Source organism: Hemicordylus capensis, chromosome 1 (assembly GCF_027244095.1).
Source record: "Hemicordylus capensis ecotype Gifberg chromosome 1, rHemCap1.1.pri, whole genome shotgun sequence".
NCBI classification, from domain to species: domain Eukaryota; kingdom Metazoa; phylum Chordata; class Lepidosauria; order Squamata; family Cordylidae; genus Hemicordylus; species Hemicordylus capensis.
The window spans coordinates 244,270,447-244,287,352 of record NC_069657.1 but is presented as its reverse complement, the minus strand read 5'-3'; the positions used below and the strand labels follow the sequence as shown (position 1 = coordinate 244,287,352).

At 42.5% G+C, this 16,906-nt stretch overlaps 1 protein-coding gene across 3 annotated transcripts in view; it reads left to right on the top strand.

Annotated features, from left to right (window-relative positions):
* The window catches only part of CD2AP (CD2 associated protein), a 117,505-nt gene that overhangs the window by 84,086 nt on the left and 16,513 nt on the right, over positions 1 to 16,906 (top strand). For all 3 annotated transcript variants that reach the window (XM_053283973.1, XM_053283975.1, XM_053283976.1), the window contains exons 8-13: positions 408 to 502; positions 3,121 to 3,225; positions 4,746 to 4,782; positions 5,640 to 5,702; positions 8,706 to 8,865; positions 9,094 to 9,233. In XM_053283973.1, the coding sequence (XP_053139948.1) occupies positions 408 to 502; positions 3,121 to 3,225; positions 4,746 to 4,782; positions 5,640 to 5,702; positions 8,706 to 8,865; positions 9,094 to 9,233 (600 nt within the window). The remainder of the gene's footprint in view (positions 1 to 407; positions 503 to 3,120; positions 3,226 to 4,745; positions 4,783 to 5,639; positions 5,703 to 8,705; positions 8,866 to 9,093; positions 9,234 to 16,906) is intronic.

Genomic DNA, 16,906 nt, shown 5'->3' with positions numbered 1-16,906 from the left:
CCTATTGTGTCTCTCCTTTGAACTAAGGACTTCAGCAAAATCTTTGTAGTACTATTTACTTGCCCTTATTTGGGGCCCTTACTTGTCCTCCATTGCCAGCTGACTCACCAGCTTCTTTCTGCATCTCATTTTAATTCGGTCAGATAGATGGATCTAACTATAATCTCTCTGGCCAGAGAATATATTTATGTTCTGTATAGCCCCCAATACACCAATGCCAACCAAATATTAAGCAATAGTAGTAATATATTAAGTGCTATGCAATTATATGTCTGATTTTTGTTCTAAAATACTTTTTGTTGAATCAGTGTAAACTAAACCTATTTTAATCAATAGTCTATTGGTCTAAACACTGCTATTTGCACAAGAATGTGCTGGGCATGTATAATCTTGTTGCTTCCTTTCAGCTAAGGAATATTGCAAGACGTTGTATGCCTATGAAGGTAGCAATGAGGATGAACTTAGTTTTAAAGAAGGTGACATCATCCAGATAATAAGTAAGGTAAGAGATTGTCTTGTATCTTAAATTAGACTGCCTCTTTCTATTAAATCGATTTATCGATTGATTGATTTTTTTATATATACCACCTCCTCCAAAGACTCTAGGTGGTGAACAATTCTAATAATACTATTATAATAATTATAATTATAATAAAGGGGCAAACACCTAGCAAAACAGGTGGGTCGTAAGAAGGGCCTTAAAAGCAGCCAGGGAGGGGGCTAAACGAATCTAGTGGGTAAGAGTGTTCCAAAGAAGAGGGGTGGCCACAGAGAAGGGCCTCCTATGGGCCAAGGCACCATTAACTACGCACTATATCAGGGCCTGGGACACTAAGGAGGGCCAACTGAGAAGACCTCACAGGTCAGGATACAACTGACCGAGAAAGGCAATCCCAGAGATATGCAGGTGCTAAGCCCATAAGGGTTTTGTAGGTGAGAACCAGCACTTTGAATTGGACCTGGAGGCGAACAGGCAACCAGTGCAGCCAACGTAAAAGAGGTGTGACACTATTAGATCTATGGCTATCCACGAGGAGGTGGGCTGCTGCATTCTAGACTAGTTGAAGCTTCCAAATTGTTTTCAAAGGGAACCCTAGGTAGAGCGCATTTCAGTAATCCATACGAGAGGTAACAAAGGCATGAGTTGCTGTTCCCAGGGCCAGCTAGTCAAGAAAAGGCTGTAACTGGTGAACCAGCCGAAGCTGGGCAAAGGCACCCCTGGCCACAGCCTCCACCTGCTGTTCAAGCAGGAGCTGCAAATCCAGGAGGACCCCCAGATCACAGACCATCTCTCTCAAGGGAAGCACAACCCTGTCAAGAGATATGGGGTAGAGATATAAAGTATCATCAGCATATTGATGAAAACTTAGCCCAAACTGACGGATGACCAGGTCCAGCGGCTTCATGTAGATGTTAAAGAGAATGGGAGCAAGGACTGAGCCCTGTGGAACCCCACAAGCAAAGTGTCCAGGGCGCAGAACAGTCGTCCCCAATCAACATCGACTGGAATCGCCCAGTGATACAGGATCAGAACCACTGAAGAACAGTGCCCGCAAGGCTCAGCCCACTGAAGTGCTCCAGAAGGATAGCATGGTCGAAAGCTGCCTTGAGATCAAGAAGAACCAAGAGAAGTGTGCTTCCCACATCAAGGTTATGATGCAGGTCATTGAACAGGGCAACCAATGCTGTTTCAGTGCTGTGCTGCGGCCTAAAACCTGACTGGCAAGGATCCAGGAAATCAGTTTCCTCCAGGACTCTCATCAACTGAGCACAAACCACCTTCTCCACAATCTTACCAAGAAAAGGAAGATTAGAGATTGGACGATAGTTATCCAGATTATCAGGTTCCAGAGAAGGCTTCTTCAGAAGAGGGTAGACCACTGTCTCTTTAAGGGCTGATGGAACAAAACACTCCCAAAGAGAGGAATTAACCATCTCCTGAAGCCAGGACAGAACATTTCCCCCTCACAGCCCTAACGAGCCAGGAGGGACAAGGGTCCAGGCTAGAGGTCACTGTCCTGCCACTCCGCCTCCCCGGCCAAAGACCTGGGGCTGACGAAACACACGGCAACCTGGCGGGCAGATCTCAGATAAGGCAACATCACCATCATGACTCAGCCAGGTTTCCATAATACAAACCAGGTCGGCCTGCTCCATAATAAGATCAAAAATTAAAGAGGTCTTATTGCGAACCTGCCAAAGTAAAACATATCATCATATCAGGGGCATAACTACTATTAGGCAAGGGGAGGCAGCTGCCTGGGGGCCCCCATGCCTCGAGGGCCCCCCAGAGGCAAGTCACATGTGAAGCGAGTGTGTGTGTATCAGCGAGGGGCCCATTTTAAAATATTGTCTCTGGGCCCACTCCAGCCTTGTTACGCCCCTGCATCATATTAAAGTATTTGACATAGTGTATTTACAATTATACAGTTATACTAATTAACAAAATAAGCATTTTCATGGATGAATGATTCTGTACATTTTATAGAGGGCACCAATGGAGATTTTAAGCATTTTATTTTATTATTTATTATTTTATTGGCATTTATTGACATCAGTGCAGCTTACCATTAGGTTAGATGCCACTCATCCTGTGATGTTAGCATATACATGCACATATTTTTGTAGATGTACAGACAGTGAAAGATCTACTCTTGTAATACCCCTGTAGAAGTAACAGTGCTATTCAAGAGACGCCATTGTTCAGTTAGTCACCTTCCACTATTTGAGAAAGAAATGGCCAAGTATTACAGTCTACAGTACATACTAATGCACTGACATGGAATTGGCTAGTATGAGCCTCGATGACATCCTCTGGATATCTGAAGAAGATTATGACTGTTGCATAGGCAAATTTGCTAGCATAAATGTTACAGATCAGGGCACCGTTCAAAAGTAGACGTGCACTGTTTGCTTTTCTCTGTCTTGACTGAATACTTGAAAGGTCAGATTTAGTGTTACATCAGTTACCTAGAAGAACTCAAACTTCATGTTTCTCAGACATAAAACATTATTGTGCTTAATACAAGCTTGTTGGTTTTTTGGATTTGAAGCTGCACTTGTTCATAAAAATAAGTTCATCACTACTTTTATTCTAAAAGAAAACACTATTTATTCTAGGATATCGGAGAGGCAGGATGGTGGAAAGGAGAGCTTAATGGTAAAGAAGGAGTTTTTCCGGACAACTTTGCAATTCAAATAAATGAAATGAATAAAGATTTCCCTGTAAGTTCTTGCTTGTTATTGCCTAAGAAACCATACAAAGTTTCTTCAAGAATGGATATAAAAATAAAATGATACATTTTACCTCCATGCAATAAAGCAGGACTGCTCAGCTTTGGTCCTCCTGCCGATGTTGGCCTACAACTCCCATAATCCCTGGCTGTTGGCCACTGTGGCTGGTTATTATGGGAGCCGTAGTCCAAAAACAGCTGAAGGGTGCCAAAGTTGAGCAGGCCTGCAATAAAGGGATGTGCCGAGAGCCCTATGAATAACAGTTAAAGGAGCTGGATGTCATTTTACTGGGAAGAGGGGGCTGAGGGCAGATAGGATAGTAGTCTTCAAATATCTGAAGGACTGTGGCATTAAAGGATTTGTTCTCTGTTGCTCCTAAGGGCAACAGAGGGTTGAAATCTCAAGGAAGCAGACATCTTTATAATTAATTCTTGAAAATGTGCCCGTGGGGATGTGTCTCAGCACCCAGAGGATTGGCTGGGCGGTGGGAGCTCACACGTGGCAGGAGGCCGTTGAGCTGCTGCTGGGGAAAATGGCGGCAGCTGCGGCACGCCCACCAGGGTCAGGAGGAGGCGGCCGGAGGGGATGAAGAAACCGACAGGAAGCAGGAGAAACTGCGGGCTGTTGCGGGGGGGAGGGGCCAGGTGGGGGGGTCAGAGACGCCCGCCGGAAGACCGTCAGGGAGAAGGGGTTGAAGGTGGCGGGGGGCAGAGTCGAACTAGGGGCATAGACGCTACACGCTAGTTATTTATTTATTTAGTTGTTATTGTTAAATTTATATACCGCCATTCATTAAAAACAATCCCAAGGCGGTTAGGAGGGATATCCTCCCTTAAAAGTGTATTCAACAATGGAACAGCTTGCTTCACAAACTAGTGGACTCTCTAGAGGTTTTCTGACATGACCTCACCTGTCAGTTTCCTCCACTTATGCAGACTAGAAGACTTATAAGGTTCTTTCCAACTCTAAATGCGATGACTTTATGAAGTGACTCTGGGCGCTGATATCAATGTTGTGTACATAAAGTTGATTAATATATAGATTTTTGACAATACTCTGTTTAAAAAGTATTGTTGCTTGGTAATACAGTATTCTTCAGGATATAGGCAGGAAGACAGTCTTCCAAGAGCAATGTTTGACCTTACCATTATATTGCTCCAAATCAGCCTCCATGTTGCCCATGTAGGGAGCAGAAGCTCTGCTTGTGAAGCGCTAGTAAATATGGGAGAGGAAGAAGGTTGCCTGCTGCCACTTGTTCCTCCTTTACCCTGCCCTTCTCACCAATCCGTAATGGCACCTGATGGTGTGCTGCTTTCCTGGGCACATCCAGGAGTCCACACACAAAGCTGTGCAGAATCCTGGTCCAGGTCACCTATGTGCAAGAGCAGAGACACTGGACATGCCCAGGAGAGAAACCCACTGTCGTCAGAGTCTAATACTGTATGATGTAAAAGACTATGCTGGGAAATAATGGAACTTGCTTCGTTTTGAATATTTTGTTCTCTTTGCAGAAGCCAAAAAAACCACCACCTCCTGTAAAAGGTCCAGGTATGTAATACAGGATTTTTATCGGGGTGGAGCTTCTTCATATGCAGTGAGGGGCTCTTCATGGTACACTTATGGATAGGGATGTGCATGGAACCAGCTCCCTTTGAGCCAATAGTGGGATGGGGGTGGCTTCAAGGAAAGCAGAGAGTGCGTGCTTCTCCCCTGCCACGTGCTCCCCCCCCCGCCGCGCACATATACAGCACTTCCGGTCACAACAGGGTGGCAGGGAGGTATGTTGCCGCCCCACGGGACTATTTCTACACAGAGCCCCGGAGGGGAAAGCACGTGGCAGGGGGAGTGCACCCTGCCCCATCCTTAAAGCCACCTTGCTCCCACGTTCAAACTGGTTCAAACGCAGGGGTCCGGAACCTGTTCAGCGTTCTAAGAATAGAAAAATCTATTCGTTACAAAAAATCAGGATTGTTGCTGTCGATGAAATCTCAAGCATAGTGCACTCATTGTTTATAAGTGATATCTCAAAAGTAGAAGCCAGCATGGTGTTCCCCCTTTTCCAATGTGAGAAATGTGTAAAGTCAGAATTCCTATGGTTTTTCTCCTGCTTTTTTTATTTTTACAAAATGTTACTTTTTGTAGCAGTATATATAATCATATGTAAACACTTTATTTGCCATGCTTTGGGATTATTTCAGTGTTTCATTTAAAAGTACTGTGAACATCTCCCACATTTCAGAATTTTTCCAGCATGTAACTCTGTTACATTATCTGTCATATGTACTCTGATAAATTAATAATTGTTAAATAAATTTAATAATTAATTTTAATAAAGATCAATAATAATCGTATAATTGCTTTCCTAAAAAGAGTTATATAATTTAAGTTCCTGACTTTGTATTCAGGTTCAAAGCCAGAGTTTCCATCTATGGAAAAGAAGCTTTCTCCTCCTAAGAATGAAGAAAAAGGTAAGACCAATTTTATCTGTAGTGACAAAAAGCTGTGCTTTAAAATTAAAACAACTCTAAAAGGAAAATAGATAGCACAGTTTTTTTTCAAAAAAAACACACCAGCATGAACTTGTTACATTTTTTGGTGGTGAGGAGGGAAGAAACCAAGAAAGAATTAAGGAGAAGATTATGCAGGATGAGAAAAGAATAACTTTTATTGTGTGAATTTCCTACAGTGGCTTAATGGAGTGGGTGTTTCAGACTCAGAAAGTAGGAATTAAAAATAGAAATCCTTTCAGCTTTCTTAACTTGGATCAAGGATAAAGAATACGGGTGGGTCGGGGGGATACTGGTTTGTATCCTAACGTGACTGGTTTGTATCCTAACGTGACAAGTGGAAGAGGAGCACTTTTGGCCAATTCCTCCTACTTCGGCAGCTCCTGTGCTGCAGCGCATTCTGCTCCGGAGAGTTCCCAGCCATTGAGAGTGAAATTTTGGAGGCCATGGGGGATGGCTATGGGGAGGAGGGGGTGGGGAAACGATCTTCTTGAGGGTCCCCCAATCCTTAGGGAGATAGTTTCCAGAGGCAGCTGCAGAGGGAAGGAGAGATCACCAAAAATTGCCCCTCTTCCCTTGTGCAATAGAAAGCCCTGGTGCATCAGCCTAGGGTTAATCTGGATGCCGGCCACTGTGTGTTGGCATTTAGAGGCACTGACTTGGCAAGGGCTTGGGACAAGCACAATCCTCTTTCCTATAGCAGCGATAATATACTGGATTTTTATTGTGATCTAGGTTCCTTCATTTCCTTCTGTGGTTCAAATATGAGAACATAAAGAGAAGCAAAGAAGTAAAAAATATTGTGTTGTATTACACTGTAAATGATTTACTATTTTAATAGTAAAAACATTTTATTTCTTGGCTTACACATCCTTAACCAAATGTTCTTGGCCCAGTTCAGATGAGCAGTGGATGCTGCATGTAGTAATGTTGGGTCTGCGGTGAGAAGGTGCCTGCCCTGGTCTATTTGGCAGACACTCTCTTGGCATGTCTTCTGATTGCATTGCGTGTGAGGACAGACTTTGTAGCACGTGCAGAAATGTGATTCAGATTAACACCCCTCACACGTGATTAGAGGACATGCTGAGAGTGTGTTGGCACGTCCGGAGATGTCAGGGTGGGCAGCTTCTTGCCGCAGCCCCAGATTTCTCACATGTAGCAGCTGCTGTTCATCTGAACTGGGGCAATAACATTTGATTAGGCATGTGTAAACCAGGAAATAAGCTGTTTTTACTTGGGCCCATTATGAAGATGGTTGTTTTGAAACATGTTAAAATAGGGAGAAAAATTAGGTTAATCAGTAGCTTTGTACATTTTGAAATGCAGAAACAATTTCTTATGTTAATTTGTGAGAATTGTTTTAAAACTATGTCTAGGTGGTAATTTTTAATAAAGTAACAGGAATGTATGATAAAAAACTGGAAAAAATAAGAGAGGAAGCATGTTAACATGTAAGCCTGCATTATTACAAAAAACCAGGGAACGACATGATTATTGAAAAAGTAATTGCTCTAATTCTGCAGGAAAGTTTAGTAGTTCATTCTTTGTAAAGGAGAAAAGATGTGTATAAAGCATATTGTGCAGCATCTGTGAAATACTGAGAATTACAGCTAGTGAGAGAAATATATAATGTGCATTGAAACTGATTTTAAAAATTATGGTGAGAACTTTGAGTTTAATTCCATGATTAAAGTCAACGTTTGCTAACTGGGGAAAAAGACACCTTTCAAAATGGTGGTTCTCTTTATATTTAGCATGTGGAGAGCAAGTGGCCCTATTCAATCCTAGTGCAGAATTCCTTCAGTGGCTGTTGCTGGTGTTGACACTGAGAGCTGTTTGGGTAGGGATGTACAGAATGTTCTGAGGTCGGAACGTTCCTCCTTTAAACAGGCCTTTTTGAGCGTTCCGAGCTCAGAACAGAACACCCGTAAGAAAGGGGTCCTGTTATGATCTTGGAACAGAACGACTTGTTCCAAGGCAGAACATTCTGGCCGCCGTTTTGGAATCCAAAATGGCGGCTGGAACATTCTAGTGGGATGGAACACTTCAAGCTTTTTGCATTCCATTCTACGCGGGGAACGGAACACAAAATGTGTTTTGTGCACACCCCTAGTTGGGGGATAGGGAACTATCTTCGCCGTACTCATTTTTCTATGTAAACTGCTTTTAAGAACACTTTTATTGAAAAATGATATATAAATACTACTAGTAGTAAGAAGCAGCTGTTTCAGAATGAAATGAAGGCTCTTCCCTTCCAACTACTCTTGTTGACCAGCTTAATGACTTGGAAAGCTCTTGGTCATATTAATGCCAGTGTTAGAGAAAAGTGTCACCTGTCGCTTATGAGCAATGTTCCATTCTGGGGAAACGTCGCGTTTGGCGAATTTGCGGTAGACGAGCCATTGAAATCAATGGCAAACACAGTTAGGGGAATCACAGTCACAGAAAGACCGAAAAATACAGTAAAAAATGGGGGGGGTTCACTAGGAGTCTGTAAGAGGAGTGAAGGGGACCCCCAAAAATGACCCCCTGAAAATCAGAAACCCACCCACCCCCAATGGAAAAAAAATCTCGTCAAACCACAGATACTCAGGTTGTGAGTGGCAAGACTTACCACAATTTCCTGGTCTTGGATACTAAAAAATCATGATTGGGAAACCTGAAGTTGTCCTTGGACTTGGTTCTCCTTGGATCTCTAGAGACCAGGTTCAGTCCCTATAAGAAGAATTCCAGTCTTCTCAGATGTGGCAAGTTACAGGGGAGGGGCAGTCTTGCTCCTTAAGATAGTGTTTGCTTTGGGGCCCTCTATTTGGAACAACTTATGTCTGTAGTAGAAGTTCCTGATTAATGGCATCTGCACTGTTTGCATCCTGTCATGATATATAACCTACTCATTGTTTTAAGATGTAACTATTGCAGCTACCCTAATAGTACTTCTAGATGCTTTGCTACTTTATTTCTTAGATGAAAAACCAGCTTTGGATCATAGAACGTCTAAACCAGCCGCCCCTCAAGTACCACCCAAGAAGCCCGTCCCTCCAAATAAAGCTACTAACTTACTGAAAGCTGGGATTTTGCATCAAAAAAGGCCAGATAAACCAGTCTTGCAATCATCAGTATCCAAGTAAGTATGCATTTTTCCTATGGGTTGCCTTGCTCTATTATTGCTGGGCATGCTGTGCCACCATAATGTTATTAAGTTTTTCATGTGAAAATCTGACTTCATCTTGGAGTACATAAGATTGAATGCCTGTTGAAATTATTTTTTTAAAATGACGATGATGATGATGATGATGATGATGATTTACTGCTACTACTACTAATGTGTTACATTATTTTTTTCCAAACACAGGGCAAATGGGGAAGTTTCTTTGAGACCGAAATCTGAAATTGAGCCATCAACAAAACCAAAGTTAGACTCTGAACAGTTACCACTGAGACCAAAATCAGTAGAGGTAGATACAATTGCAATAAAGAACTTGAAAGAAACAGGTAAGGTCAAAAAAGAAACACAAGTGGAGATTTTGAGGGTTTTCTTTTACCATATTAGATTAAAGTCTTCAGCTGAAGCATGGGGGTTCTGGAATTGTCCCAATAAGATGGAGAGCAAAAAAATTTGAGTTGCACCTTCACTTGTAGTGTAAGTCAAACTAGGTATTGTATTGAAAGTACACATGATTGTTCTAGAAGTTGCTACAGTACAATATTGGGGTGGTGAGGAGGGACGAAAAAATCTTAACTTTATTATATAGCTAGTTCAATTTTAAAAAAAAAAATTCTGAAAGAAAACTTATTCTATAAAGAGCACCATCTTCCCTTTATTTGTTTCTTGTTTTGCTATACCTTGAATAGATAATCAGATCCTTTGTGTTGAACCTACGCTGTTTTACTGATGATCTATAAACCCCACTTGTTTGAAAAGGTTTAATTAATAGTTTCTTAAGCTTTACAGAATTGCTGGTGATAATGAATAGTGGAAATGTTATGAACTTCTGAATTTGCCTCTTGCAAGAATCTTTTCATTCTTAATCTCTGGTATTCCTCTTCATCTGGGACTGACCCACCTATTACTATAATAGATGCTATGTAATACAGCTAGAGACCTGAAACCCAAGATTTGTGCACTTTAGTTCAAATTTAATGTATGGAATTCAGTCATCCTTCCTTGCAGTCACCTGTTTGGCCTTCCTCACCTTTTATCTCCCCAACCTTCAATCTTCCTTGCCTGTTCCTTTGTGCTCTATCAACAGCATTGCTTCTTTTTATCCCTAGGTGAGGGTTTTTTCCTAGTATGTATTTCCTCAACTCTGTGGATCTCAGCCCCCTCTCTTCTGCTTCCTTCAGCTCTCATGACTCTCAGCGCTTCCCACTCTAGTTCCCAACTCTTCAGCTCCGTAGGAATTATCTTAGTGCTGTTGTACAAGAAAGTGATCTTCTTTATGGCCATCTATACATCTCCATTAATGGGCACACCAGACATGACGGCTAAGGAGGGGTTGTTAGAGAGCTTCTTTCAATTCCTTGAAATTCCCCCATAGCTAAGTCAAAGTGTAAGTCTTTGACCTTGAGGTGGCATGAGGGTGATGGGGGTTGAAGAGAGGTCCCCCTTTACCCTCAGCTCCTGTTACATAGGAACATAGGAAACTGCCATATACTGAGTCAGACCATTGGTCTATCTAGCTCAGTATTGTCTTCACAGACTGGCAGCGGCTTCTCCAAGGTTGCAGGCAGGAATCTCTCTCAGCCCTATCTTGGAGATGCCAGGGAGGGAACTTGGAACCTTCTGCTCTTCCCAGAGCAGCTCCATCCCCTGAGGGGAATATCTTGCAGTGCTCACACATCAAGTCTCCCATTCATATGCAACCAGGGCAGACCCTGCTTAGCTATGGGGACAAGTCATGCTTGCTACCACAAGACCAGCTCTCCTCTCCTTCCGGCCTTCCTCCATGTTAAGGCACCAGTATCAACATTGTTGGCTAAAGCCTCTCAGGTGCTTAAGACTCCATCCATGTCCCCTGTACATCAGAATGTCAATGTCAGAGAGAGCTCTCTACCCTCCAGTACAACTGATGAAGGCAACTTCCTTGATGTATATGGCATTGGGGAAGGGTTTGAATGAACTCATGCTCCATGCCACCTTGTTTCTTTGCACCACAGCATTGGCACTCTTATAATCCACTGTACCAAGACTGAGAAACTCGCTCCCCCTGTTCAGATTCCTCTTGTTACTGACATCACTGTAAGAATATATACTCCCCTGCATTGGAGTATAGATTTCACAGTGATTTTCCTTGGTATCAAAGGAAAATTTCCTTTGTATCAAAGGCAAAGATATAATCCAGTGTCACTGGTGATGAGAATATTCTCAAAAATATTCTCCCAAATTCAAGAAACTGCCAACAAGAAAATCCTGATGACTTAAGTGGAAAGATACCTATTTGTCATCTTGTGGCTGAATCCAGAGTCCATGTCTATTCGTCAGATCTCCCTAAACAGATTCTCCCTAAACAGTTTTAGTCTTGTCAAATTTATCTACTAAGGATAATCTGTCTGTGATCTCTGTTTTCCATCCACCTATTGTTGGGAGAACAATTTCCTTGCATCCTTTATCAAAACAATTTAAGGGATCTATATCCCTTGGTCAGTCCCCTAGTGGAGTCTCTTGCTGGTGTTATCGAATCTCATGTATGCAGCCTTTGAACCTTTGGCTGCAACATTCTTGAAGTTACTGTCCTTCAGGGTACAGTATAACTATAATTTCATCAAGGAGGGCAAGTGAACTCTCAACATCAAGGTCACGCCCGCGATATCTGAGATTCCAGCAGGATAAAGTGGTAGTCATGCAAGACATTACCATGCATCCAAAAATGTCCACATCTTTTCATCATCCTGCTTACCTTCTCCTCCAATCCATCATCTGATTTGGATAATGCACTTCATATTCTAGATTTCGGAAGGTGCATATCATCATTTTATATAAACAGAATTCAGTCGATAAGGGAGGACAAAAACTTGTTTAGTACCTATCAAGGGAAGAAAAATGACACATCGCTTCCCAAAGACTCTCATTGGATTGTGAATACAATTGACATGATATACAACTTGCAAAATAGCTCCTACCATGAAGTGCCTGCCAACTCTATTAGCACTGCAAGGACCTCAGCAGCAACTCTCTTGGGCAAATTTCAAAGGGGAGAGAGGGTTTCCCCCCTCTTTTTTTAACCTCTTTGCAGACGGCTCTACAACTTGAGTACCAGTTTTCAGCTTTCTGTCTGTTACGAGAACACATAACTTGCATGCTGGTAAATGAAAATACATTGCTCCTTTCTTGGTTGTATCTGTGACTCCATTCTATGCAGATATGATAGATCTAACTGGGCAGAGGCATCTTTTAAAGTGATGGCTCATTTTTGTTTAGCAGGGGGAGAGCGACTGTCCCTGTTCAACCCCATATAGCAATCCTTCCCACTGCCGGCTGATGTTATGTCTCTCTCACGTTTCTTTTTACATCATGAGCCCCTTTTGAGACAGGGAACCATCTTCTTGCTCCTTTTGACTTGTAGACCTGTTTTCTTGATGAAAAGCAGAATATAAATGTAGCGTTAATGGTAGACAATGCTTTTTTTTTACACAGTTTGAGTCAATGGTGCATTTCTAAATGTAATCTTCTGATCTCATTTAAGAAGTGGCTGCCCTAATTTTTCGTAAGGAAAGGCTCCAGCTTTTAAGTGGACAGGAGTGTACCCCCTTTTTTGAAAGAAGGGGTGCAAAAGGTGAATGTTAGGAGTCAAGATTGGGATGTCCCCTGAGCCTTATCCACTTGGCAAACAAAGGCAATACCTTTCATAACTCTTGCTTGTCTTACAGTGTTGCAAAATGGCCTCCCCTCCATTTTGGAATGTAGCTCAGTACTGAGCAAGACGCTTGTAGAGACAAAGTCTGGTGCTTGGACCAAGTAGCAGAGTTATGTGGCCCTAAAGCCTGGCTAAAGAAATAAAAATTATACCCAAGGCTCCTACAATCTTAATGAGGCTAAACTTCCATTTTGGAAAAACAATATTTTGAGACAGCTGGCAGGTTCCAATGAACCAGTCTGCTGTACCCTAATGCAATAGGAATAACTGGGAAGCAGTTTGACATGACATACTTGGAGTAGGGATGTGCACAAACAGTGGGTGGTTCCGCCTGTTGGAAGGTGGGGGGTGCTGCTTTAAGGGCGGGGGAAGGTGGACTTACCCCTCCCGCCACTCTTGCCCCGCTGGTGCTTTTTAGAAAGTCCATCGGGGTGGCAGTGTACCTCCCTGCTGCCCCGTTTGCCCCCTTTATCAGAACTAATCGGAAGCATATGATGTGCTTGTGTGCGCCGGATGTGCTACGAGCATGTGCATGTGGCAGGTGAGCCGGATACTTCCGGTTAGTTCTGATAAAGGGGGGAAACGGGGCAGCAGAGAGGTACGCTCCAACCCCGATGGACTTTTTTAAAATGGAGCACCAGAGGGGGAAGTGTGGGGGGGAAGTATGGGGGAAGGGTTAAATGCACCCTTCCCCGCCCTTAAAGCAGCACCCCCTGCCTTCAAGCCTCCACCGCCCGGTTCCGTGCACAACCCTAACTTGGAGCCCTTTTGTGCAGGTAGGATCATGGAACATTCCCTACAGGTCACCATGTTCATATTGCTTGGCGCTTCTGAGTGCTGGATCTTCCTTCCTTGGTAAACTCCTACACAAGACACCCACTTGGCAGTTTCCTGGGCGCAAGCTCCTAGATCTTTGTATACCTCTTAAGAAAAAGCTGACCTAGACTGAACCTTATCCATGCATCTGAGCATGGAGGTCCAGCCGAAATTGTCTGAAAAACAAAAGGAAAGAGAAATAAAAGCAGCACCATTGTGGGGATTTAGCTGTAGAACCTTTGTCCAAGTGGAAGATGTGGGCTCTGCTTCCCTTGGACAAGTTTGCAAATTTTTAAAAGAGGCAAACATTAATGGGGGACTTCAACTATCCTGACATCTCCTGGAAATCCCACTCTGCTAAGAGTGGGGAGGTCCAATAAATAGTTGACTTCCCTTGCTGACAACTCCATAATTCTGAACATGTGGGTCAGCTACCCTGGAATTAGCCCTTGCCAAAAGGGAAGAATTGATAGATAAAGTGAGAGGTGGGTGGGAAGGCAACCACAGCATCTTGGAATTCATAATATCAGGGAAACTTCAGGGAGTCAAATATGTACTCTGGATTTCAGGCAATGAGCTCATTGAAAAACGAGATAGGATCCCATGACTAGAAATCAAAAGGGTGGAGTAGGGGGCAGGAATAATTGAAGGAGGATGGGAGATTATGAATAGTGAGATACTGAGGCACAATCACAAACCATTTCCATGAGAAGAAAAAATGGGAGACAGATTAAGAAATTAGCTTGTGTGCATGGAGAGTTATTTCAATAACTTCCACTCTTAGTTTTTAAAAAAGATCTCAGAACCCACTTGTTTAAAGAGGCTTTTAAAATTTGTAATTTGACGGACTTTTTATTGGGTTTTTATTTTTAATTGGATTTGTTTTAATTGATTTTTTTCAGTGCTGTGCTTCATCTGTTTCATTGTTTACAATTTTATATTACTATTACTGTTGTGAGCCACCCTGAGCAGTATTGCATTGGAGGGGCAAGAAATAAATTAATAAATGTGACTCAAAAAGGACAAATAAGAAACAGAACAAGGGGAAGAGTACAAAAGAGTTGCCCAAACTTGTAGGCATGGTGTCAGGCAAGTTAAGGCTCAGAATGAGCTGGGGCTTGCCAGGAATGCGAAAAACCACAAATAGGGGTTTTGTAGATGTGTTCCAAATAAGAGGAAGGCCAAGGAAGCAGTGAGTCTGTTGTCCAGAAAATATGGTGAGACAGTAATGGGTGGCAGAGAAGGCAGAGTTGCTTGCCTATTTTGCACCTGCCGCCTCCTCTCCTGCCAGGCAACAGATGCACAAGTGAAGAGGGAGGTGCACCACAAGATAGGTAAAGCGGTAGTATGAGAACACTTGGCTACCTTAAATGAGTTCAAGTTTCCAAATCTAGATGAATTAGATTGCTAGGTACTGAAGGAGCTTGCAGATGTAATCTCAGAACCACTGTAATCTTTGAGAACTCTCTCGCAGAACTGGTGAGATGCCAGAACACAGGATATGAGCAGATGTTCATTTCAAATATGAAATTTCTGAACTGTCTTCAAAAAGTGTGGGGGGAGGATCTAGGGAACTACAGGACCAGTCGTTTTATGTTGGTACCTGGCAGGAGTCTGTCTGTGAGCACTTTAGAAAAGAATCTGGTGATTAGTATGAGCCAGCATGGATTTCTCAAGAACAAGTCATGCCAGTCTAATCTAGTCTCCTTTTTTGACAGAGTTACTAGTTTAATAGAAGATGGCAGTTCTGTTGAAATAACTTATCTTGATGTCAGCAAAGCATTAGACAAAGTTTCCCATGATAGATAGATAACTTAGTAAAATATGCTAGATGAATTTACAGCTAGATGAATTTATACCCGGAGAGTACTCATTAATGGCTCCACATCATCCTGTTGAGTGGAGTGCCACAGGGCTCTGTCTTGGGCCCTGTGATGTTCAACATTTTCAGAAATGACTTAGAGGAGGGAGTAGAAGGACATGAAGCTGTGGTGAGGAGAATAAACTTACACCTTAGGAAACAGAATCAAGTTTCAGTCTGATCTGGTCAGGCTTGAATATTGGACCAAAACCAACAAGATGAAGTCCTGCATTTGGATAAGAAAAATCAAATGCACAAGCACAGGATGGGGTATACCTGCTTGGCAGCAGTGCATATGAAAAGAATCTAGGTATCTTAGTGGACTACAAGTTAAACATGGGTTGGTAGGGTGATGTGGCTGCTTAAAATGCCAAAGCAATCTTGGGCTGTATTAACAGAAGCATAGTCTCTATATCACAAAGGGTGGGTTCAGGAGATGTACCAAAAGTCCAGTTCCCAGGAACCTCTGATTTCCAGGGAGAGTGTGCTCTGGGTGGGCCTGTTGTCTGAACCCGCCAACCTCCGGTTCCTGAGCCTTCCTCCCAATATTCGCCACTCATTTGTCACCTACATTTGAAATTGGATGGAGAACATTGGGCAGGAGCCTCGGGAACCAGAGGTTGGTGGGTTTGGACCACACACCTACCCAGAGCACACATGCCCTGGCTAAATGTATCACTTAGTTCACCATATGCTGGTCAGAAATTGATCTGTTGCTAGGGTGAAGTAGCACTCTGAATACCGCTGCAATAACCTAATTTAGAAATATTATGCACTGTCAGCCAGGTTGAGGTCTAGCTTTTGTCTCGCTCTGCATCTTACTTGGTTCCCCTTTAGTTCTTTCTAAGAGGGGTAGATTTTACATGGAAGATAGGTGAACCCATCACCTTGTTGCTCCTTAAAGCAACAGCGTGCAGTGAGGTAAGATGGAGTAAGGGGCATGTTTCGTCGCACTCCGTTTCATGAAAAAATACATCCCTGCTTTATATCAAACAGGGCAGGCACATGTCTGTTTCAATCAAGTCTAGTTTGGCCCTAACTACCTGGGAATGTGGTTAGCTGTTTATTAGTTAAGTAATTATTGGTTATTGCTTCCTATGAGCACATTATAAAGTTACTTTTCTGCTGTATTTCCATTGTATGTTGCAACATTGCTAATTGCATTATTAAGTAGGTTTTAAAATTACACCTTATTCTATAGTTTTCTTTGTAGTGTGTAGTGCTGTCTTGTAGCATTGTAATTCTCTCTTCCCTCCTCCCCTCTTTAATCCCTGTTGGATCAGTTGTCACTCATCTTCTAGTTTAAACCTGTGACCAGTTTGTTTCCACAAACTGGATTATCGTGTAGTCTTGCTGAATTCATTTCAATTAGATCCAGATTTACAAATCTGATAGTATAAATGTGAAGTAGAAAGGGCCCTTTCCTCTGTCATGCCACAAGAATGTGTGTGTTTATATTTGGGAGATGAATTTAAAGGATTTATTAGCAGAATGTGTGATGCTCAGACGTTTACCTGATTATTCCATGATGCCACTGAACTTGGTTGAACTTTAGTATCTCTGAAAAGAAAGCCCTGGTAATTAAATAAAAATCCAACATTGTATTTATCAATGTCTCTTGGAGTCCTTATTTA